Here is a 24802-nt window from a genome sequence, read left to right on the forward strand (position 1 = left end):
CTGGCAATTCATTTTGATTTAATTCATGATTCTGAGTTGCTTTGAATGCCTTCTGTGATGCTTTTATAGTTCAGAGAGAAAAGGGTCAGCTCCCCAGGTTTCTCACCTCAAAGCTCTGGTTGTGGTTGCAAGGAAAGTTAAAGGCAAATTTATAAATCGGAAGGTTTACACAAAGATTTCTTGCAAAGAAACAAGATCTTTTGCAAGTCATGGGAAATGCCTTACTGTTCCTTATGGGGTTTTGAAAAACTTATCAAGATAAACTGCAAAAGATTTCAATGAAAGAGGAAGACTGCAGATGCTTACAGGTCCCATCTATTGAAATCATTTGTACAAGCGTCTCCTTTTCTATATTATTTCCTTTAAACCTCATAAAAAGTCAACGTCCTAGGTTAATAAACCGAAGTTCAGAAATGAAAGTAAAGTAACTTATGGAAGGTCAAACTATGTGCAAAGCCAGAATTTGAAACCCAGGTCTTCTTTCAGAGTGTATGTTCTTAGCCACTGAGAACACTGTCACGTAACAGGCTCATGAGAGTTATCCTCCCTACTGGGGCCAGCAAACCATGACAGGTACTAAAGCCAGTTTTCTGCCCCATCACCCCCCGATTTTTTTGGCCTTAGAGCTAAGAGTAAATTTTCTATTTCTACAGAGTTGAAAGAGATTCAAAAGAGCAATAATACTTCATGAAAAGTGAAAACATTATATTTCATAGTCCATAAATAAAACTTTACAAGAACATAACCAAGCTCATTTATTTACATATTGCCTACTGCTTCTGGGCTACAAGCACAGAGAGGAGAAGCACAGCCAGCAAGGTCGAAGACATTGACTATCTGGCCCTTTATTAAAAAAGGTTTCTAGCCCCTGCTCTGTATCATGATTCTAAAAGCCAATTAAAAGTTGGAGGACTCAGGGGCCAGGAATTAGGAAGCTGTAAGAAGGGCTAAGGAGTTGGCTAACCTAAAATTTACTAAATATCCCTATCTTCCAGCTACTATATTTATTTACATACATTATCTCACTTAATCTTCATTAGAGCTCTGTGATGACCTAGAGGGGTGGGATGGAGGGGATTTATGTTAATATTCAGCAAAAACTAATACACAATTTAAAGTAATTATTCTCCAATTAAAACAACAACAACAATAATAAATGGGGAAAAAAGACCTGTCAGATTCTTCATCTGAACCTGTCAATGCACTACTTAAAATGCAAAAGAATTATAATTCCCATTTTTCACATGAAGAAACTGAGGTTTAAGAAGGTTAAAGATGTCTCTCCAAGTCATGAGTTTCTGCTATTTCTCACAGAGACAATATTATATCAAGAATTCTAGGCCAATCTTCCCAGCTCCAACACCCAAGCACTTTCTATTATAACAAAGAAAATACAGCATGAAGTACAGCTGACCCTTGAGCCACATGGGTCTGAACTAGGTTAGTCTACTTCTTGTCAAAAGTTAATTCTATAGAACTACATGATCCATGTTTGTTGAATCTACAAATGGGGACAGAATATTCACCAATATAGAAGGAAATATGATGGAAGTATCTATAAACATATCAAACTTGTTCTCTCACAATATATATATATGATTGATCTGAAGGCTGTGTGGTATAATTGTGTTCAATATCAATATCTACATTTTATAAATTATAATTTCATTGAGTTTTTTAATTTAGAATTCCGAATAGCCTATTCAAGTAATGAATGAATCACTCACTTTTAACTTACTTCTTAAATTATGCCAATGAACTTCCTTCAAGATTTAATGGTATGTTCAAATTGAGGACCTAGAGAAATATGTTATTTATGCCATTAAAACACATTCTACCCCTTATCCAAACAATTTTATGTGTATGTCTGCCATTCTGTGTGTGATCTCTTTTTACCATATATTCTAAATGGTTGCACATGGTTATACATACACACACATGGGTTATTTCATGTTTTTGACATATGTCATGTAAATTTACTTGTTCACTGAATTTAAAATAAATCTAAAAATTTTAAATGACTCTGTATATTGTTATAACATGTACAAGTATCTGCACACTGAAAATTACAAAATGTTGAAAGAAATCAAAGAGGATCTAATACCATGTTCATAGACTGAAAAACTCAACATAGTAAAGTTATCAATTCTCCCCTAATTGATCTATAATTTCGATGCAATGCCCATCAAAATCCCAGCTAAGTTTTTTTTGTGTGAATACAGACAAGGTTTTTCTAACATGTTCATGAAAAGGAAAAGGATCTAAAGTAGCTAAAACAATTCTGAAAAAGAAGAAAAAAGTGAAAGGAATCATTCAGGTTGAAGTTAGGGCATACTATACAGTTAAAGTGATCAGGACAGTGTGCTATCAGCAGAACGACAGATACGCAAATCAGCAAAACAGATTAGGGCACCCAGAAATAGATCCACAGCAATATATTCAAATTAATTTGACAAGGATACAGAAGCAATACAATGGGGAAAACACCTTTCAACAAACAGTACTGGGGCAACTGGACATCCACAGGTCAAAATGAACCTTGATCTAAAACCTTCACACTTCATACAAAAACTCAAAATGGACCAAGGACATAAATGCAAAACCATAAAGTATTTAGAAGTAAACATGGGAGAAAATCTTTGGAGCCTAGAGTTAGAGCTCTTTTAAAATTTTTTTAATATATTATTTGTTTTTGAGTTTTTCTGCTTTTAAAGTTTTATTTATTTACTTAGTTTGGCTGCAATGGGTCTCCGTTACTTTGTGTGGTCTTTTCTAGGTGCAGCCAGTGGGGGCTGCTCTCTGGTTGCAGTGTGCGGGCTTCCCATTGCAGGGCCTTCTGTTTTTGTGCACAAGCTCTAGGGCACGTGGACCTCAGTAGATGCAGCTTGTGGCTCTAGAGTGTGGGCTCAGTAGATGTGGTACATGGGCTTAGCTGCCTGATGGCATGTTGGATCTTAGTTCCTGGACCAGGGATCGAATCTGTGTCCCCTGCATTGGGAGGCAAATTCTTAACCACTGGATCACCAAGGGGAGTACCAGATAGAAACTCTTAGATGTAACACTTAAAACAAGATTCATAAAAAGGAAAACAATGATAAAACACTTGTCATCTAAATTAAGAATGTGTATTCAAGCCTGGCATGCTGCAGTCCCGGCAGTTGCAAAGAGTCGGACATGACTTAGTGACTGACTAAATATCAACAAAATTCTGTGAGAGATCTTGTCAAGGAGATAAAAACACAGCTACAGACCATGAAAAAATATTTGCAAATCACATTCAATGAAGGACTTGGATCCAGAATATATAAAGAACCCTTAAAACTCAACAGTAAAAAAAAAAAAAAAAAATCTAACTAGAAAACTGGCCAAAAAAAAATGTGAACAGACATTTCACTGAAGGGGATACACAGATGACAAATAAGCACAGGAAAAGATGTTCAAAGTCATTAGCCATTAGGGAAATGCAAAATATAACTGTAATAAGATTTCATAAAACATATCAGAAAGGTAAAATTAAAAAAAATGATAACACCACATGCTGGAGAGGATGATAAGAAACTGGATCACTCATATTTTGCTGGTAAGAGTGTAAAATGGTATAGTCACTCTGGAAAATAGTCTGGCTGTTTGTTATAATGCTTAATGTGTTCTTACCATATGGCTCAGCAATTGTACTCTTGGGCATTTATCCCAATGAAATGAACACTTCATTCACACCAAAATCTATACACAAATATTTATAGCAGCTTAGTTCATAATAGCCACAAACTAGAAACAACCCAAATGTCCTTCAGAGATGAATGACTAGACAAACTGCTACTTCCATACTACGGGGTACTCTTCAGCACTAAAAAGCGATGGGGCTATTGATGTACATTATGACTTGGATAGATCTTGAGGGATTTCTACTGAATGAAAAAAAGAAGTCAAAAATTTATGTATTGTATGATTCCATTTATGTGGTACTCTTGAAATAACAAAATTATTGAGACAGAAAAGAAATTAGAGGTTGCTACTGGGTAAAGAGACCAGGGGAAGGGAACAGGGTGTGAGGAGAAGCAGGAAGGGGTGGGAGGTGTCTATGGCCATAAAAGGGTAGCACAGGGTATTCTCGATGGATTAGAGTTCAATATCTTGACTACAGTGGTGGTAACACAAACCTACACTTGTGAGAAAACTGCACGGAACTAAACACACACACATAAATAAGTACATATAGAACACAAAATCTGATTAAGGTCTATGAACTGTATGTACCAAGGTGGTTGCCTGGTTGTGACATTGTACTCCTGACATGTTACCATTGAGGGAAAATTGATGAAAAGAGAACTCTCAGCATCTTTATAATTTTTAAAATGCTGCTGCTGCTGCTAAGTCGCTTCAGTCATGTCCAACTCTGTGCGACCCCATAGACGGCAGCCCACCAGGCTTCCCCGTCCCTGGGATTCCCCAGGCAAGAACACTGGAGTGGGTTGCCATTTCCTTCTCCAATGTATGAAAGTGAAAAGTGAAAGTGAAGTCGCTCAGTCGTGTCCGAGTCTTAGCGACCCCATGGACTGCAGCCTACGAGGCTCCTCCGTCCATGGGATTTTTCTAGGCAAAAGTACTGGAGTGGGGTGCCATTGCTATTGAGATATAATTCGCATAGCATACAATTCACCCACTTAAAGTATCTGATTCAGTGGATTTTGGTATCTTTATAGATATGTGCAACTATCACCATGGTCAATTTTAAAATATGTTCATCACCTAAAAAAAATTCCTGTACCATTAGTTATTACTCACCTATGTCCCATGATCCCACCCCACTCTTAAGCAACCATTAATCTACCTTCTGTTTCTATGGATTTGCCTTTTCTGGACATTCTATACCAAAGAAATCTTGTCATAGGATTTTTTTGTTTTTCTTGTGAAGAAACCTTCCTTCACTTCACATACCAGTTCCAAAATTCATCCATGCTGTAGTATGAAGCAGTACATTTCATTTTATGACCAATTAATATTTCACCTCATAGATGTATGACTTTTTGTTCATCCATTCATCAGATGATGAATATGTTATTTCTACCTTTTGGCTAAATGCAGCTATATACTTTCATGTACAAATTTTTCTATGAATATATGCTTTGAATTCTCTTAGGCATATATACCCAGGAGTAGAACTGCTGGGTCATATGGCATCTCTATGTTGAACATTTGAGGAACTGCCAGACTGTTTTCTAAGGTGACTGAACCTTTCCTACCAGCAGTAAATGAGGACTCCAGTTTCCCTACATCTTTACCCATACTGGTTACTCTGACTTTTTGATTCTCTGCATTATTTTTCCAAGTTCCTGTGAATCTATGGTTATTTCAAATAGTTAAAAATATGATTCCATATATCTTTGCTAAAAGATAAACAAACATAGCAAATATTAATAATTTTTCATTTCCTAAAGATATGTGTTTAAAAAAATTTTTTTAACATATTACCACACTTCCTAGAATGCACAAAATAATGTTAAAGGGTAACTTGCTCTGATCTCAATTTCTGCAAGTTTCTCTCTAGCACTTCTCTGTTGAGTAGAATACTGGTGATAGGTTTAAAACATTCTATCCTATTGAGGAAGTATATTTGTATTCTAGAATTTTACAGAAATTTTTATAATGAATAGTTGAATTTTATCAAACATCTTAGGAGTTTTATTTAAAATGATCACATGATGCCATCTTTTCTAATTTTCTTTAGATATAGCTGATTTAGAATATTATATAAGTTTAAGGTGTGTAGTATAATGATTTGATATATGTAAATATTGAGAAAAGATTACCACAGAATGTTAAGCCATCCATTACTTCACATAATTACCTCTTTTTAGCTGTTATGAGAGCATTTTAAGTGAGAATATTGAAAGCAACAAAGGAAAAACAACAGATAATACACAAGGAATTCCCGTAAGACTATCTACTGATTTCTCAGCCAAAACTCTGCAGGCCAAAAGAGAGTGGCACAATAGACTGAAAGTGATAAAAGAGAAAAACCTACAACCAAGAATACTCTACCCAGCAAGGTTCTCACTAACATTTGATGAATAAATCAAAAGCTTTACAGGCAAGAAAAAGCCAAAAGAATTCAGTACCACCAACCCAGCTTTACGACAAATGCTAAAGGATCTTCTCTAGGTGGAAAAGAAAAGTCCACAACTAAAAAGAAGGAAGTTACAACGAAAAAGCTCACTGGTAAAGGCAAATATATAATAAAAGTAGGAAATCACCCACATACAACTAGTAAGGAGGATAAAAGACAAAAGTAGTAAAACCATCTGTATCCACAATAAGCAGTTAAGGGATACACAAAACAATTAAATGTAAAATACAATATCAAAAACAGTAATCATGAGGACAGAAGAGTACAAACGCAGAGGATCTAAAATGTATTTGTAATTAAGAGATTAGTAACTTAAAACAAGTAGGTATATACATACGCTGCTATACAAAAAGCTCATGGTAAGTACAAGACAAAAATCTGTAATAGATATACACCGACAAAAAAAGAAAAAGGAATCCAAACCCAACACAAAAGACAGTCATCAAATCAGAAGAGAACAAAATAAGAAACGGGAAAAAACAAATCCAAAACAACTACTGAAATGGCAATAGAAATATGAAAAGTGAAAGTCACTCAGTCATGTCCAACTCTTTGCAACCCCATGGACTATACAGTCCATGGAATTCTCCAGGCCAGAATACTGGAGTGGGTAGCCTTTTCCTTCTCCAGGGGATCTTCCCAATCCAGGGATCGAACCCAGGTCTCCCACATTGCAGGCGGATTCTTTACCAGCTGAGCCACAAGGGAAGCCCAATAGAAATATACATATTGGTAATTAGCTTAAATGAAAACAGACTAAATGCTCTGACCAAGACACCAAACAGCTGAATGGATACAAAAACAGGACCTGTATATTCGCCACCTACAAGAGACTCATTTCAGATCCAGAAAGTGAAAGTGAAGTCGCTCAGTCGTGTCCAACTCTTTGCGACCCCATGGACTGTAGCCTATCAGGCTCCTCCGTCCATGGGATTTTCCAGGCGAGAGTGGGCTTCCCTGGTGGCTCAGATCCAGAGATACATACAAATTGAAAGTGAGGAAACGGAAAAAGGTATTCCTTGCAAATGGAAATCAAAAGAAAGCCAGAGTAGCAACACTTAGACAAAATAGACTTTAAAGTCAAGAATCTTACAAGAGGCAAAGGACACTACATAATGATCAAAGGATCAATCCAAGAAAAAAATATAACAAATTGTAAACATATATGCACCCCAATATAGGAGCACCTCAGTATAAAACACAAATGTTAACAGGCATGAAAAAAGGAGAAATTGACAATGACACAATAACACAGGGGGAGTTTAGCATCACACTTATATCAATGGACAGTTCATTCAGACAGAGAAATCAATAAGGAAACACAGCCCTTAAATGACACATTAGACCAGATGGACTTAACTTGATATTTACAGAGCATTCCACCAAAAGCAATAGATTACACATTCTTTTCAAGTACACATGGAACCTTCTCCAGGATAGATCATATGCTGGGCAGGATGTAAAAATGAGGAAGTTACTGGAAGAGTTTCCTCGTCAACTCAAGAACACACTCTCTGCTTGTTCATAAACTGAATTTCAAAGACCCATCTCTGTCCTTCTAGGTTGGAAGGCCAGCAATTTGCAAGAAAAAACAGATCTGAAGGCCACAGAAAATCTGCAAACCCATCTGCTGCTGCTAAGTCACTTCAGTCGTGTCTGACTCTGTGCGATCCCATAGACGGCAGCCCACCAGGCTCCCCGTCCCTGGGATTCTCCAGGCAAGAACACTGGAGTGGCTTGCCATTTCCTTCTCCAATGCATGAGAGTGAAATCGATCAGTCATGTCCAACTCTTAGCAACCCCCATGGACTGCAATCTACCAGGCTCCTCTGTCCATGGGATTTTTCAGGCAAGAGTACTGGAGTGGGGTGCCATTGCCTTCTCCAAGCAAACCCATCTAACAGGATACAAATTAAGTACCATTAAGTTTGTGGTCAACAAACTTCCTAGTCCAGGGCACTCCTGATAACGTAAGTGAAACATTCTTAGGAGAAAGTGCTAGCAAGTAAAAGTAAAGGCACTCCTTTGGGGACTTCACAGTAGTGACAGAGAGCACAGCCAAGACACAGCTGTTCTGAGAGCCTGAGGGCAGCCAGGCTCACTCACCAGCCTCATAGCTAACTTCATGTCTGTCCCACTGCTCAACTCAGGGCCCTACTGCCAAGATGCTGCATGTGCAAATGCTAGGGGTCTGGGGACTACCCCTAGACTCTTGAGAGTCTCTTGGACTGCAAGGAGATCAAACCAGTCAATCTTAAAGGAGATCAATATTGAATATTCATTGGAAGAACTGATGCTGAAGCTAAAGCTCTAATACTTTGGCTACCTCATGCGAAGAGCCAACTCATTGGAAAAGACCACGCGATCCTGGGAAAGATAGAAAGCAGGAGAAGGGGACTACAGAGGATGAGATGGTTGGAGGGCATTACTGACTCAATGGACATGAATTTGAGCATGCTCTGGGAAATGCTGAAGGACAGGGAAGCCTGGCGTGCTGCAGTCTATGGGGGTGGCAAAGGGACAAGACTGAGCAAGTAAACAACAAAAAAGGGACGACTACCAAGCTTATCAGTGAACGCTTTTAACAAAAGAAGTGGTAAAGACAAACGCTCCCCTCCACCACACCCAACTCACCTTCACCAGGAAGAAGGACACACCATATGTCCGAAGGGACCGCGCCAATTTGACATACTTGACTTTGGCTTCTATTTCGCTCATCTCTCCACAGTTCTTGTGCTCCTATAAAAGTGACAGAGGCAGGGACCAGTTACCGCAGCTCTGACCACAGGTGGACTTAGTGAGAGCTACTACTTCACACGCCATCTATTTATTTGTAGATGCACGTCCCTGCTGCCCAAGGGTCAGAGCACACAGAAAGCACTAATGCAAGCCTTCTTAACTAGAATGTGAGCTCAAATTCCCTGTAGATTTTGCATTATAGGGAACAATTCATGCATGTGCAGCGTGACAAGAACAGGGGCCGTAACTGTAACCTAATTTTCAAAGCACTCTAGGTTTCAAAAGGTTCAGGACCAACACTTTAAACAAGGACTAGAAAAATGTTATTGTCCTGGGAGAGCTATCATTCTAATATACAGGCAAAAGACAACAATTTCCAAACAGCACGACATATAAAAGCCTGGACATCTCAGTGTGTGGAAACAATACTGGATTAAAAACTATGCATTATACACATGAAATTTATCTCTTTCAATTTATATTTACATTTCAATGCCAAAGAAGACTTTGATATTTTGGATTCACTAGAGTGAGTGTTTCTTGGCAAAGTTGACGACAAAGCTTTTCTTACTGGTTGCCTAGAATAGATAACTCTCTGAATTTTAGAATAAATCTGGATTTTAAAAACACACCAGTTCCCAGATTCTAAGGTACAAAAACAAATCTCAGGATTAAAAAAAAAAAAGCTCCTTGTAGCTTCCTTGGTACACTTTAATGGAAAATCACCTTGTTTCAATGCTTCAAAGATAATGTCTTTGAAATTAAATGTATGCACATTTTTCTCAGAAGGGCTAAGTAACCTTTAGCAAGAAGGTATGGATTAAGATAATAAATCTGCCCAAAGTAGAACTGTCAGCTCCTTTCCTCCTGAGTCACTAATCATTTATTATATAAGTGGAGTACATGCACGGGGTCTGAAGCTTTTATGTACAGCGGCCCCTCTCAGACTAATAAATGAGGACAGGAAGTGAGGAGAATAACAAAGCTCTGACCATTCCCAATACCTGAAATATTCTCTTTTCAGCTCCTCTCTGCTTGATGTATTCTTTGGGCAGGAATTCTTTTAGACTGAGAGAGAGAGAGAGAGTAAAAAAGGTAAGGCATTTAATCGTACTCTATGATGAGAAGGAAAGAAAAAGAGACTTTTCATAAAACTCACAGTTAAGTCCCTAACTCTCAGTATTTTATGGTATAATTAATAACAGACGGCCACATCCCACAATGCACTTAAGTAGAACAGAAATATAAAAACTAGTCTGATAAAAGGGTCAAACTATTATAACATAGTTCAAGAAGAAAGAATGTCCTGAAATATTGTAAAGTAACAAAGCAAAGCACCCTAGAGCGTACAGTATGCTAGCTTTTGGGGGAAAAGGAGGAGGATATCCATTTTACACTTTTAATATGTATTTTTAAAACATTAGATGGGTAATTCTAGTACAAGTAAAAATGATTCTTCATGGAAAGAAAGAAAAAACACGGAGAAGGGAACATGGATGGATATTAAACCTTTGACTTTTCCTTATACTGTAGTCTTCACTTTAGAACCAAAAGAAATCACAAAGAGGGTAAAATGCAACACCTAAAACTCTAAAGCAAATGGAAACAAATGAACCGAACAGTGTTTGATAGAGCCTAACTTTGAAAAACAGTCTTTGACTATATCCACCCCAATGAGATATATCTTTAATGTAAAATGCGCCACAGTAGACTTGTTAAATCATTATTTTTAAACTACTATCTACTCTCATCCTAAATATATACACAAATACACATACTGTAAAATTAGTATATTATATTATATAAGTTCAGTTCAGTTCATTTCAGTTCAGTCGCTCAGTCGTGTCTGACTCTTTGCGACGCCATGAATCGCAGCACGCCAGGCCTCCCTGTCCATCACCAACTCCCGGAGTTCACTCAGAGTCACGTCCACGAGTCAGTGATGCCATCCGGCCGTCTCATCCTCTGTCGTCCCCTTCTCCTCCTGCCCCCAATCCCTCCCAGCATCAGAGCCTTTTCCAATGAGTCAACTCTTTGCATGAGGTGGCCAAAGTACTGGAGTTTCAGCTTCAGCATCATTCCTTCCAAAGAAATCCCAGGGCTGATCTCCTTCAGAATGGACTGGTTGGATCTCCTTGCAGTCCAAGGGACTCTCAAGAGTCTTCTCCAACACCACAGTTCAAAAGCATCAATTCTTCGGTGCTCAGCCTTCTTCACAGTCCAACTCTCACATCCATACATGACCACAGGAAAAGCCATAGCCTTGACTAGACGAACCTTTGTTGGCAAAGTAATGTCTCTGCTTTTGAATATGCTATGTAGGTTGGTCATAACTTTCCTTCCAAGGAGCAAGCGTCTTTTAATTTCATGGCTGCAGTCACCATCTGCAGTGATTTTGGAGCCCCCAAAAATAAAGTCTGACACTGTTTCCACATCTATTTCCCATGAAGTGATGGGACCAGATGCCATGATCTTCGTTTTCTGAATGTTGAGTTTTAAGCCAACTTTTTCACTCTCCTCTTTGACTTTCATCAAGAGGCTTTTTAGTTCCTCTTCACTTTCTGCCATAAGGGTGGTGTCATCTACATATCTGAGGTTATTGATATTTCTCCTGGCAATCTTGACTCCACCTTGTGCTTCTTCCAGTCCAGTGTTTCTCATGATGTCCTTTGCATATAAGTTAAATAAGCAGGGTCACAATATACAGCTTTGACATACTCCTTTTCCTATTTGGAACCAGTCTGTTGTTCCATGTCCAGTTCTAACTGTTGCTTCCTGACCTGCATACAGATTTCTCAAGAGGCAGGTCAGGTGGTCTGGTATTCCCATCTCTTTCAGAATTTTCCACAGTTTATTGTGATCCACACAGTCAAAGGCTTTGGCACAGTCAATAAAGCAGACATAGATGTTTTTCTGGAACTCTCTTGCTTTTTCCATGATCCAGCGGATGTTGGCAATTTGATCTCTGGTTCCTCTGACTTTTCTAAAGCCAACTTGAATATCAGGAAGTTCACAGTTCATGTTTTGCTGAAGCCTGGCTTGGAGAATTTTGAGCATTACTTTACTAGCATGTGAGATGAGTGCAATTGTGCAGTAGTTTGAGCATTCTTTGGCATTGCCTTTCTTTGGGATTGGTATGAAAACTGACCTTTTCCAGTCCTGTGGCCACTGCTGAGTTTTCCAAATTTGCTGGCATATTGAGTGCAGCACTTTCACAGAGTCATCTTTCAGGATTTGGAATAGCTCAACTGAAATCCCATCACCTCCACTAGCTTTGTTCATAGTGATGCTTTCTAAGGCCCTCTTGACTTCACATTCCAGGATGTCTAGCTCTAGGTCAGTGATCACACCATTGTGATTATCTGCGTCATGAAGATCTTTTTTTGTACAGTTCTTCTGTATATTCTTGCCACCTCTTCTTAATATCTTCTGCTTCTGTTAGGTCCATACCATTTCTGTCCTTTATCGAGCTCATCTTTGCCATGAAATGTTCTGTTGGTATCTCTAATTTTCTTGAACAGATCTCTAGTCTTTCCCATTCTGTTGTTTTCCTCTATTTCTTTGCATTGATCACTGAGGAAGGCTTTCTTATCTCTTCTTGCTATTCTTTGGAACTCTGCATTCAGATGCTTATATCTTTCCTTTTCTCCTTTGCTTTTCGCTTCTCTTATTTTCACAGCTATTTGTAAGGCCTCCCCAGACAGCCATTTTGCTTTTTTGCATTTCTTTTCCATGGGGATGGTCTTGATCCCTGTCTCCTGTACAATGTCATGAACCTCAGTCCATAGTTCATCAGGCACTCTATCAGATCTAGGCCCTTAAAAATATAACTAGAATAAAGTAAATGAGTAATTATGGTAGTTGTTAGAAATCAAGATTTTTTAGCATAAAATAGATAAATAGATAAATAGAGCAAAAGAAGTTAAATGAATCTTGCACTCTTTCATTTGAATGCAAATACTGACCTGAATGTTGATTCACTTTTATTTTCTGAAAACCTTTTCTAGTTCTGTCCACTGCAGAGGCTAAGGGCAAGGACAACTGGGTTGAGATGAGCACCCTAGTAGATCAGCCAGACGGTCTTCAATGTCAGTTCCACTAAAAAGAATCCTTGGAGAAATGACTGATTCTAGCTTTGGGACAGATGTATGAAATGTTCCTGGGGCTTCCTGTGCCTAAGGATCAAGTGAGTGACGTGAAAGTTACTCAGTCGTGTCCGACTCTTTGCAACCCTGTGGACTGTACAGTCCACGGGATTCTCCAGGCCAGAATACTGGAGTGGGTAGCCGTTCCCTTCTCCAAGGGATCTTCCCAACCCCAGGGTCTCCTGCATTGCAGTCAAGGAAGTTATCAAAATGACAATGGACTGACATCAAGGGATAACCAATCAGACAGGACTGAGCACACACTCCCACAACACACGAACATGATTTTTAAAACCTCATACAAAAGAAGAGAAAATAGAACAATGAACCCACTGCCCAGACTCAACAATTATAACTCACGACTCATCTACTTGCTTATCCACATTACCTCTAATGGATGATTTTGAGGCAAAGCCCAGACATCGTATAATTATTTTTATGTGAGGGGCAATTTGAGTGTCAGAAAGAATGAAGACTGCAATGGGTCAAAACACAGGTGTGTAAAATTCAATAACGATTCTTAGAAATAATCATTGATCACCTTAAGAGGTTACTAGGGCACAAGTTCATACTGAAAATTGATGAAGGAAAAGAAAAAGAAACAAAGCTAATAAATGCAGAAGGAATAATAGAAATCCAAAATGACCATTTTACAACTCTGCATGGAATAGTCAATAGATCTAAACAAGCATGAGTGGCTGCTAAAACCAGTGACAAGTCAATGGGGGACTTTATAATAGATGGATGTCTGAGCCAAACCAAATGATCCATTTGGCATTAATGAAAGTGGGATAACCACACAACACATGCCTTCTGACTGATAAACCAGTAAGTATACAGTTTCACCTAGAAGTATTCTTGGCAATAGAGAAAAAAAAAAACAAGTAAATATATAACTGAATATGAATTTCTTTAAGAATCCAGATATAAATATAAGCTTAGCAAAAAACCTCATAATAGTTTAAAAAAAGAGAGAAACATGGTAAGTGATACTACCAGGATACTATGAGCCAAATCCCATCATGGTAAATATTATAAAAATAACCTAGGTTTTTCACAAATAAATGGCTTGCGGGTAGAGGTAAAAAATTTGCCACACAAACAGATTAAGAGAGTTTTAAGAAATGTATTTATGGGGTGTCACTGGTGGCTCAGTGGTGAAGAATCTGCCTGCCAATGCAGAAGACACAAGTTCAGTCCTTGATCTAGGAAGATCCCACACGCTAAGGAACAACTAAGCTTGTACAGCACCACTATTGAGCCTGTGCTCTAGAGCCTTGGAGCCACAACTACGAGCCCAAGTGCTGTAATTACTGAAGCCTGCACACCCGAGACCCCAGCTCTGCAGCAAGAAAAGCCCAGGCATAGCAACCGGAGAGTAGCCCCTCTCACAGCAACTAGAGAAAGCCTGTGCAGCAATGAAGACCCAGCACAACCAAAACTAAATAATTATTTAAAAGAAGAACTGAAATCTGTTAGTATAGAAAGAAAGAAGAAATGTATTATAAAACCACAGTAACACAGATAGTATAGTACTGACATTAGAATAGAATTGAGAAGCCAGAAATTAACCCTTGCCTTACAGACAACTGATTTTCAACAAGAGTGCTAAGACGCTTCAATGGGAAAATAACAGTCTTTTTAACAAATGGTGCTGTGACAACTAGATATCCACATGCGAAACAATGAAGTTGGACCTCTTATCTCACATGACACATAAAAATTAACTCCAGAACTTCCCTGGTGGTCCAGTGGTTAAGAATCCACCTGCCAGGGCAGGGGACAGGGGTTCAATCCCCGGTCTGGGAAGATTCCTCATGCAGTGTGGCAACTAAGCCCATGTGCCACAACTACTAAAGCCCGTGAGCTCCAGGGCCTGTGCTCCACAAGAGAAGCCATTGCAATAAGAAGTCAGTGCACTGCAGCTAGAGAGTAGCCCCTGCTGGCCGTACTAGAGAAAGCCCATGCGCCGCAATAAAGACCCAGGGCAGCCAAAAACATATAAATAAATGAATGATAACTTAAAAAAAAAAAAGATTGCTATAAAAAATGAACTCCAAATGGATCACTGACCTAAATGTAAGGGTTAAAAGTTTAACTCTTAGAAGAAAAAGGAGTAAATTTTTATGACCCTGGGTTAGGCAAAGGCTTTTAAGATACAATACTAAAAGTACACAAAGCAAATGAAAAAAAGTAAACCGGACTAAATAAAAATCTGAAAAACTGAACCGCAAGAGAAATCACTGAAAAAAAGTGAAAGGCAACCCACATCCTGGGAGAAAAGAAGTGCAAATTATGTATCTGATAACTACTTGTATGGAATCTCTTGCAACTAATGATTTTTTAAAAAACAATTAAAATGGTCATAGGGTTTGAACAGTCACTTCTCCAAAGAAGATATAGAAATAGCCAAAAAGGGTGTGAAAATATTCTCGACACCAGCAGCCATCAGGGAAACACAAAGAAAATCAATATTCAAACACAGTATCACACCAGTGCATACCCAGTAGGACACCCCAATAGAAAAAGACAGGTCATAAGGAGTGTTGGCGGGGGTATGGAGGAATGGGAACCTTCACACATTGCTGGTGGGGATGTAAAATGGCACAGCTGTTGGGGAAAATGATTTGGTAGTTTCTCAAAACATTAAACAACAATTCCACTCCTAGGCATATATCAAGGAAAAGTAAAAACATATGTCCACATAAACATCTGTACATGAACGTTCATTGTAGCATCATTTGTAAGAGCCAAAAGATGGAAACAACTCAAATTTCCATCAATTGATGAATGGATGAAAAGAATGTAGTTGAGCCGTACAGTGTAACTTTACTTGGCAATAAAAAATGTATTCAGTATGATACATGCCATAACATGGAAGCACTGTGCTAAAGGGAAAGACGTTCATGGCAAAAGACTGCAAATAGTTATGTTTCTGTTTATATGAAATGTCTAGAATAGGCAAATCTATAGAGGCAAATAGGATTAGAGGTTGCAGACATTGGGGAATGGAGAGGGGGATCAGGGCGGTGACTGCTAAAGGACACAGGGCTTATTTTAGGAGGGATACAAACATTCTAAAATCAGGTTGTGGTGATTAGGTTGCACAATCTTGTGAACACACTAAAAAGTGCTGAAATATAAATGGGTCAGTTGGATGGTATGTAAGCTCCATCTCAATAAAGCTGTTCTTCAGAAAAGAAAAACATCAACCACTTTAGGCCTTGTTTGGCTCGTCATACAAACCAAGTATAAAATGACATTTTAAATACTATGTGGGGGAGAATTTAACACAAACTGGGTATTAGATGTCATTAAAGAATTGCTGCTAATTTTGTTTGGCATCAGGATGCATTTGCAGTTAGGCGGGATTTTAATTATTTAAAAATTCTGTAATTGTCAGGAAAACATATTTAAGTATTGACATGTGAAATGGCATGCTGTCTTGGATTTGCTTTCAATCACAGTAGCCAGAAAAAGGGGCAAGGGACTTCCCTGGTGGTCCAGTGGTTCGGAATCCACTTTGCAATGCAGGGGACATGGGTTCCAACTCAAGTTAGGGAGCTAGGATCCCACATGCCAAGAGGCGACTAAGCCCCAGTACCACAACTTCTGAGCCCGCACACCATAACTAGAGAGTGTGTGCAACTGAAAGAAGGATCTGAATGACCCAACAAAGATCCTGCATGCCGCAGCTAAGACCCGGTGCAGCCAAATAAATGAATAAACAAAAAAATATCTTAAGAAGGGGTCAAGTTAAGGTTCTGGCTACATTAAGACTTGAATCATGATGCCTCTTCAACCTGTAAACTGCATTTGTAGAAAAAAAATTCTGAATACATTTTCTGGAAGGTTGGGGAACTAGGTTTGAGCACCAGCAGAATACTCAAACCTAATCAAGAGACCCCATGTCAGTCCACAGGAAGGAACCTAGGGAACAACTGGGCGGCCGCACCTTAGATGCTGTGACTATTGTTAAGCAGCTCTGGGGACAAAAAGGTCTGATTGAGAGAAGACTGGAAGATATCAATGTCACAGAAGAGGAAGCTGAGTCACAGAGAGGTCAGGAGACTTGGCTGAGGTCACAGCAGCAGAGAGCCTCTGACCTCCAGTTCAAGAGCGGATGCATGTGGACCCAGGGCTGTTCCAAGCTCCCCTTGGAGCACACGAACAATGATAACCAGGAAGCATCATGGTGGGCCACTGCTGTGAGCCTCTGGATGGCAGCTCCCACAGTATCAACAAAGGAGACCTGGCAAAGATTACCTAAAGGGCCCCAAAAAGGGGCCCATGCCAACCCCCTCACAAGAATGACTGTTACTAGAAGAACACCAGATGGTGACTTGTTGGTCATTTATGGTGAGAAAGTTCTGTGTGGCAACAAGCTGCCCTCGACTCAGACTCTGCAAACTAACGCTCCCGTTCTTTTGTAGGAAGAGAAAACAACTTCTAGAAGCTCGCACTGGAGGTGTGACCCCTAATGTTGCAAGAGTCAATTTTGGGGTAGTGTACTGTAAAGCGCGGGCTTCCCTGATGGTTCACATAGTAAAGAATCTGCCTGCAATGCAGGAGACCCGGGTTCAATCCCTGGGCTGGGAAGATCCCCTAGAGAAGGGATAGGCTACCCACTCCAGTATTCTTGCCTGGAGAATTCCATGGACAGAGGAGCCTGGTGGGCTACAGTCCATGGGATCACAAAGAGTCGGACATGACTGAGAGACCAACACTTCACTTACTGTATTTTGAAATCTGAACTGAGGGAGCATGCGTGTGTGCGTGCATGTGTGGGGGATGTATTCTTCCCCAGTAAATCAACAGCACACACAGTGTCAGCAGGAAGCCAGAAAGAGCAGGCAGCCTGCCATCATCGCTGCCTGCCAGCGCGCGGGGGAGCAGTTCCAGCTCAGTTGTTTTTTTTTGATTACCAGACCCAAGTATGGAAGGTTCCTAAGCGTACATGTGAAATCTGTTGGCTTTCTCTGAGAAAATGAGTCAGATGGTCAAATCTGATTGGAAAATTTTCTCCTAATTAAGCAAGCACTGGCCAAGCCAAGTCCTACCTACTGCCTCCTGAAATATTCCCACCTTAAAAGGGCAGCCTGCAAACCCTCTGCCAGCCTCGTATGTATCATCTTTTCTGAGTGCAATAGTAACACTGATTACTAACACAGCAGACTAGTCAGAGTTCCTCTCACACTCTCAGATCCACAGGAGGCTGAAATCTGCAGCCAAAAGACTCTTCTCTCATGAGCTCTACTTTTGCTCTGGCTGAGTCAGTTGTCTTTCTTCTCCCGTTTGTATTGATCTGCATTTATTCTTCAATCTCACTGCTGGCTGTGTATCACATAATTATGCAATAAACCAAAGTAGCCCCTAACCAGGGGCTAAAATAGTCCCTGGAACAGTACAAAAGAGAGCTTACTGAATGCTTCCTAACAGTAAATATTTACAAAAAGTTATTAGATATAAATAAAACATGTGAACTACTAAACAGAAAAAAAAAATTAAAATTTAAAAATAGTCTGTCCTCAGATTGCTTCATGATTGTCTTTATATTCTCTTATGGATGACGTGGTATATCCAACAAAGATAATGAAGAGCCCTATCCAGGTGACCCATACCAGGAAAAAAAGTTGGTCCTGTATCAAAAGACTGGGAAATAAATGCCTAAGTTGAAAGTTAAAATACAGGGTTTCAGAGAGGTAGAAGCATAGATTCTACACTTTAAATGATTTTGGGGGATGATCCAAGAAACAGTAAACCATGTTCATAGGGGGTTTTCCATTACCAACAGCTGCCATTTATTGAAATGCAAATACTGTTTCAGGGGTTTTACATGCATAAATAGATTAAACTCGAACAAAATTCTTGGAAGAAAATATTTCAACATTCCAGTTTTTTTACACATGGAACAGGAGGCTCAGTGATTCTCAGGAAGTTGCCCACAATCATAGCCAACAACTTAAGCCTCATATGTGGGCTCCAGAGACCATGCTCTTAGCCACTTAGCACTCTGGTCTTCCCATGTTACCCTTTGGTCAAAAGACATACCATATGATAGGTATTTGAGAACCTTGGGACAAAGAAACAGTAACACCCAATCAGATAATGGCAACAATGACCATAGTGGTGGCAGTCAATTTTTTAGAGATGCCAAGAGGCAATGAATAAAGGAAGGGGAATTTAATAAACACATCTTGGGGAGAAGGGTCTGGAGTCAAATCCAGACACTCACTTAAAACTTCATTTTCATATATCAAATGTAAGCTGCTTCTATAAGTAATTCCAAAAGAGGCATTCTAAAGATGTTCTCTCGTCTCAAAAAAAGTGCACAAGTATACGGGAGGCAGCATGGTTTGGGAAATGTAAACTGCGTCTCACCTGTCTCAGAACTCTCATCTTGAAATTGCACCACCAGAGGCAACTCCTACCTCTCTTAGCTGGTCTTATCACCTGGGAAGCATTTAAGATTCCCACCTAGGAATCATGCTGCTCATATGAAAACAATGGCTGCCCTCTCATTCCTGGGGAAGGAGGGCAACAATATGAACATAAAGCAGTGAGGAGGGCTTCCCTGGTGGCTCAGTGGATAAGAATCCGCCTACCAATGCAGGGGACACAGGTTCAATCCCTAGTCTGGGAAGATCCCACGTGCCTCAGAGCAAACTAAGCCCACAAGCCAAAACTACCCATGAGCCCTAGAGCTCGGGCTCCGCAACAAGAGAAGCTACTTCACCCTGCAACGAAGAGTAGCCCCTGCTATCTAGAGCTAGAGAAAGCCCACATGCAAATGAAGACAAATTGCAGCCAGAGTTTAAAAAAAAAAAAAAACAAAAAGCGGGCAGTAACAAGTCTACCAGCACACAGTGGAGCTCTAAAGAGGGGAGGGGACAATGACATAGAGGTGCAGCAGAGACAGTGTCACTCGGGGATACGAGAACACCCAGGTTTCCTGAACCCATGCCGAATCACCAAATGACTAATAATATTTCAAATTTGGTATCACATAAAGTTTCAAAGTGTGGTCTGAGGACCAGCAGCATCGGTACCACCTGAAAACATATAACACGCGCCAAGTTTTTAGGCTTTGCGCCAAACCCACTGAATAAGAGGCTCTGAGGTAAGACCCAACAGTGTGTTTTAACAAGCCCTCTGGACGAGCCAGGGTGGAGGCTTCCCTGGCGGCTCCGAGGTTAAAGCGTCTGCCTGGAATATGGGAGACCCGGGTTCGATCCCCAGGTCAGGAAGATCCCCTGGAGAAGGAAATGGCAACCCACTCCAGTACTCTTGCCTGGAGAATCCCATGGAAGGAGGAGTCTGGTAGGCTACAGCCCATGGGGTCGCAAAAAGTCGGACACGACTGAGCAACTTCACTTTCGCTGGATGAGCCTGCCATAGGCTAAAGGCAGAGGACCCACTGGTCTAGTGGGCCGAAAGCTTAAATGATGGAGTTGGATACACTGGATTTAAATCTTGGGTTTAAATCCAGACTCAAAGATGAACATGTGATTTAAGAATATGGGTCAAGTCCTGGTTAATTTGAAGTGATGTAGTAGGTGGAAGAAAACACTGGTTGAGTTGGAAAATAGTTACAGTGGCAAAAAAGTAGAGAGTGAAGATCACACGGGGAATGCACAGGCAAGGCGCTGAGGACCTGTCTCAGTCACACGGCAGTTCTGTGCTCCTGAACCAAACCCAGTGCCCTTCAGTGTAAAGGTGGGAAATCCCACCGAGGCTCACAGATAGCCTAGGGTTAGATACATGCAGAGGTTCCTGGTTTGAAAGTTATGGAGTCTGAAAGTCGTTAGGGAGGGAGACAGCAACCTTAGGAGGCTGAAGCTAGGAGGAAACAGTGAAGGCAACATTGACCAGTCATCACCACCCCAGACTGATGGGAGCACTCCCGGCTGTCAGGAGCATGGGACAAAAAACCCTCTTGCACTGCTGGTGGGAATGGAAACTGATTACAGCCACTATGTAAGACAGTATGGAGATTCCTATAACAAACTAGGAATAAAACTACCATGTAACTGAACAACAGCACTCCTGGGCATATACCCTGAGAAAACCATAACTGAAAAAGACTCCTGTATCTCAGTGTTCACTGCAGCACTATTTACAACAGCTAAGACACGGAAGCAACCTAAATGTCCATCGACAGATGAATGGATAGAGAAGCTGTGGTGCATTTTTACAGTGGAATATTTCTCAGCTACAAAAAGGACCACATTTGAGTCAGTGCTAATGAGGTGGATGGACCTAGAACCTGTTAAACAGAGTGAAGTAAGTCAGAAAGAGAAAAACAAATACTGTATACTAATGCATATATATGGAATCTAGAAAGAAGGTACTGATGAGCCTATCTGCAGGGCAGCAGTGGGGACGCAGACACAGAGAGCAGGCTTATGGACACCAGGTGGGGAAGGAGAGGGAGGGAAAAGTGGAGAGAGTAGCATGGAAACATGTACACTACCACAGGTAAAATAGACAGCCAGTGGGAATTTGCTGTGTGACTCAGGGAGCTCAAACCGGGCTCTGTGACAACCTAGAGGGATGGGATGGGAGGCAGGTTCAAGAGGGAGGGGCATATCTATATCTATGGTTGGTTTATGCTGATGAATGGCAGGAACCAACACAACATTGGAAAGCACTTATCCTACAGTTAAATATAGAAATAAATAAACAAATAAATAAATAAAATGGCATTATCTCCAAAAAAATTTTAAAAAGCCAACCAGAGGAACCAGTGCATGGGCAGTGGAGAGGAAGAGGGGGTAAGACAGAGCTGGGGAGATTCAAAGGCGAAACTCTTGCTTTACTGTGGGTTTGAAAACAGAATCCATAGCCAAGTTATTCTGACAAAAGCACACACAGAAGGCCAACTACAAAGGAGGAATATGTGTTTGAACAGATGCCAAGAGAAAAACTGACTTAAGACTTCATACTGTGTCAAAGGCTTTGTTTGTTGACAGTAGAATTATCTTGAGTTTGTGGGGGAAAATCTCGAGGTCCTCTCTGAAGCCTTCCTCAGAGACTCATACCCCGGCTGCAGTGTTTTCTCAGTGAAGCACTCCTAAGGAACACGGTAACAGGACGAGGGTGAAACCAAGGAGGAGGGCGGTTCCCCCTGCCTGCCTGCACCCAACCACTGCACCATTTCTCCCCGAGGCATCCAGGGTCACGGAACCTTTGAGCCTGACCTCCAAGGTCTCTTAATTTTTTCCTTACTACGTGGTATATATCCAGCCTCAGTGATTACAAGCTTTTATCACCTCTCACACAGACTACAGCAACTATCCTTTTTAAAGACATTAACTGTGGAAACACGAAGTATAAAGTATACACCTCAACTTATATACCAATCATCAAGGATAAATACACGTTACCATATTGTCATATTCGCTTTATGATTGCTACTTCTCTGCTTTAAAGAACAAATTACAGATTGCGCTGAAGTCCCACACCATCCTTCTTTCTCACCCTATAGGTAGTCATTTTCCTGAAGGTAATTTCCATGCATGGTTTATTATGTTCCTACCTCTCCTTGTGTCTATAAACAATACATTCTGTTTCTCTTTGTATTTTTAAATTCAACAGATTCATCTTATAAAATATCATTTCCTCTGTGCTCTGGTGTCTTCATACATTAAAATGTGTGCCCATCTGAGAGGCATGAAAAAGCTATATCCTTATTGATTTTGCATTCTAGATTGCTTACGAGGCTGAATATCTTTCCCTATCTTTACAAGTAAGTTGAATTTCCTCTTCTCTCAAGTGCCTGTGCATTATCTTGATCTTTTTCCCTAGTGAGGGCGCTCAGTCACTCTGTCATATTTAACTCTTGCGATTCCCTGGACTGTAGCCAATCAGGTTCCTCTGTCCATAGGGTTTCCCAGGCCAGAATATGCCATTTCCTTCTCTAAGGCATCTTCCTGACCCAGAGATCAAACGCACATCTCCGGCCCTGGCAGGATTCTTCACCATCGAGTCATCTGGAAAGCCCCATTTGGAAAACGTCTTTTGCCTACTGTTTTAAGTTTCATTAAGGCAAGTTCGTCTGGAGAAGGCAATGGCACCCCACTCCAGTACTCTTGCTGGCAAATCCCATGGACGGAGGAGCCTGGTAGGCTGCAGTCCTCGGGGTTGCTAAGAGTCAGACACTTTCACTTTTCACTTTCACACATTGGAGAAGGAAATGGCAACCCACTCCAGTGTTCTTGCCCAGAGAATCCCAGGGACGGGGGAGCCTGGTGGGCTGACGTCTATGGGGTCGCACAGAGTCGGTCACGACTGAAGCGACTTAGCAGCAGCAAGGCAAGTTCGTCAACCTTCAGAACTCTTACATCACCCTATGTTAATAATAGAGTGTTTAAATTACTATAGCTTTCTAAGAAATTGGGATTAGTTGTGAGTCTTCCATATATTTCACACATACAAACATATCTATACATTTATTTTTCAGTCCTGCAGATGAATACCATGGTTGTCTGGACCTAGGTGATGATAAGCTGCTTTTCTCTTAACAGTTCTGATAAATTTCTTCACAGATTGAGTGAATTATCTATGTAGATAAGCCTATCACTTGCAACTGACAGTTTCATTTTTCTAATCCTGAAGTTGTTTCTTTTTCCTTTCCTTATTTCGTAACTTCTTTGTTACTTATTATCTCCCTCTACACTAGAACAAAAGTTCCATCAGGGAAGGAATGTTTGACTGTTTTACACTGCTGTCCTCAATGTCGGAGAAGGCAACGGCACCCCACTCCAGAACTCTTGCCTGGAAAATCCCATGGGCGGAGGAGCCTGGTAGGCTGCAGTCCATGGGGTCGCTAAGAGTCGGACACGACTGAGCGACTTCACTTTCACTTTTTCTCTTTCATGCATTGGAGAAGGAAATGGCAACCCAATCCAGTGTCCATGCCTGGAAAATCCCAGGGGCAGGAGAGCCTGGTGGGCTGATGTCTATGGGGTCACACAGAGTCAGACACGACTGAAGTGACTTAGCAGCAGCAGTAGCAGTAGAGCTTACCAGGCAGAAGACATGAATAAATTATTTATTGAACAATGAATTTTGCATTCCTAGAGAAACCAGTTATAACTTGCAGTTACAGATAAACAGAAGTAATGCTGAACTTTACTGATTTTTTATGAATTTTAGGTAGGACCCATATTGAGTTTAAAATTTTATTGGTCTGTATTCAGTTCAATTTTGCTATTTGATCTGCTAGCTTCAAGGTAAGGTGAGGAATTTTTTTCCTCTTTCTGTTCTCTGAAACAAAGTGAAGCTACTTTTTGTTTTGTTTTGTTTTTGATTCATTTATTTTATATTATGAGGACTATTTCTTTCAAGATCATAGATCCATCCAGATTTTCTTATTATCCATTTTTGTCTAGATCTTCAATTTTTGGCTTCAAATTTCCATTTCATTTTCTTATGATTTTTAAAATCCTTATCTGAAGTTCTTCCCCTATAATTCATTACTAATGATTATTTTTGCCTCTTTCTTCTTTTGTTTTACTTGACCAAATCTACCAGAGAGTTATACATTTTATTAATTTTTTCAGACAGGCAGCTTCGGGTTCTGTTGATTCTCTCTGAATTTCTATTTCATTCTCTTGACTAAAACATTTTCTTTGTATTATTTTGATCTTGTTCTACTTATCACTTCCTGAGGAAGGTACGTTAAATTAGTCCACTAAATTTGTGTCTCTGAAATTCCCTGTTTCTCTTGCACCCATTTTCCCAACAATAGAGCAGCTGGGGGACACTAAATAATTCTTAAATTCCTGAA

At 40.2% G+C, this 24802-nt stretch overlaps 1 protein-coding gene across 11 annotated transcripts in view; it reads right to left on the reverse strand.

Moving 5' to 3' along the window:
• TLN2 (talin 2) overlaps positions 1-24802 on the reverse strand; it is a 496539-nt gene that overhangs the window by 173389 nt on the left and 298348 nt on the right. For all 11 annotated transcript variants that reach the window (XM_027553835.1, XM_027553837.1, XM_027553839.1 and 8 more), the window contains 2 exons: positions 9871-9934; positions 8762-8866 (listed from right to left, as the gene is read on the reverse strand). In XM_027553835.1, coding sequence (XP_027409636.1) covers positions 8762-8866; positions 9871-9934 — 169 coding nt within the window. The remainder of the gene's footprint in view (positions 1-8761; positions 8867-9870; positions 9935-24802) is intronic.

This window comes from Bos indicus x Bos taurus, chromosome 10, assembly GCF_003369695.1.
Source record: "Bos indicus x Bos taurus breed Angus x Brahman F1 hybrid chromosome 10, Bos_hybrid_MaternalHap_v2.0, whole genome shotgun sequence".
NCBI classification, from domain to species: domain Eukaryota; kingdom Metazoa; phylum Chordata; class Mammalia; order Artiodactyla; family Bovidae; genus Bos; species Bos indicus x Bos taurus.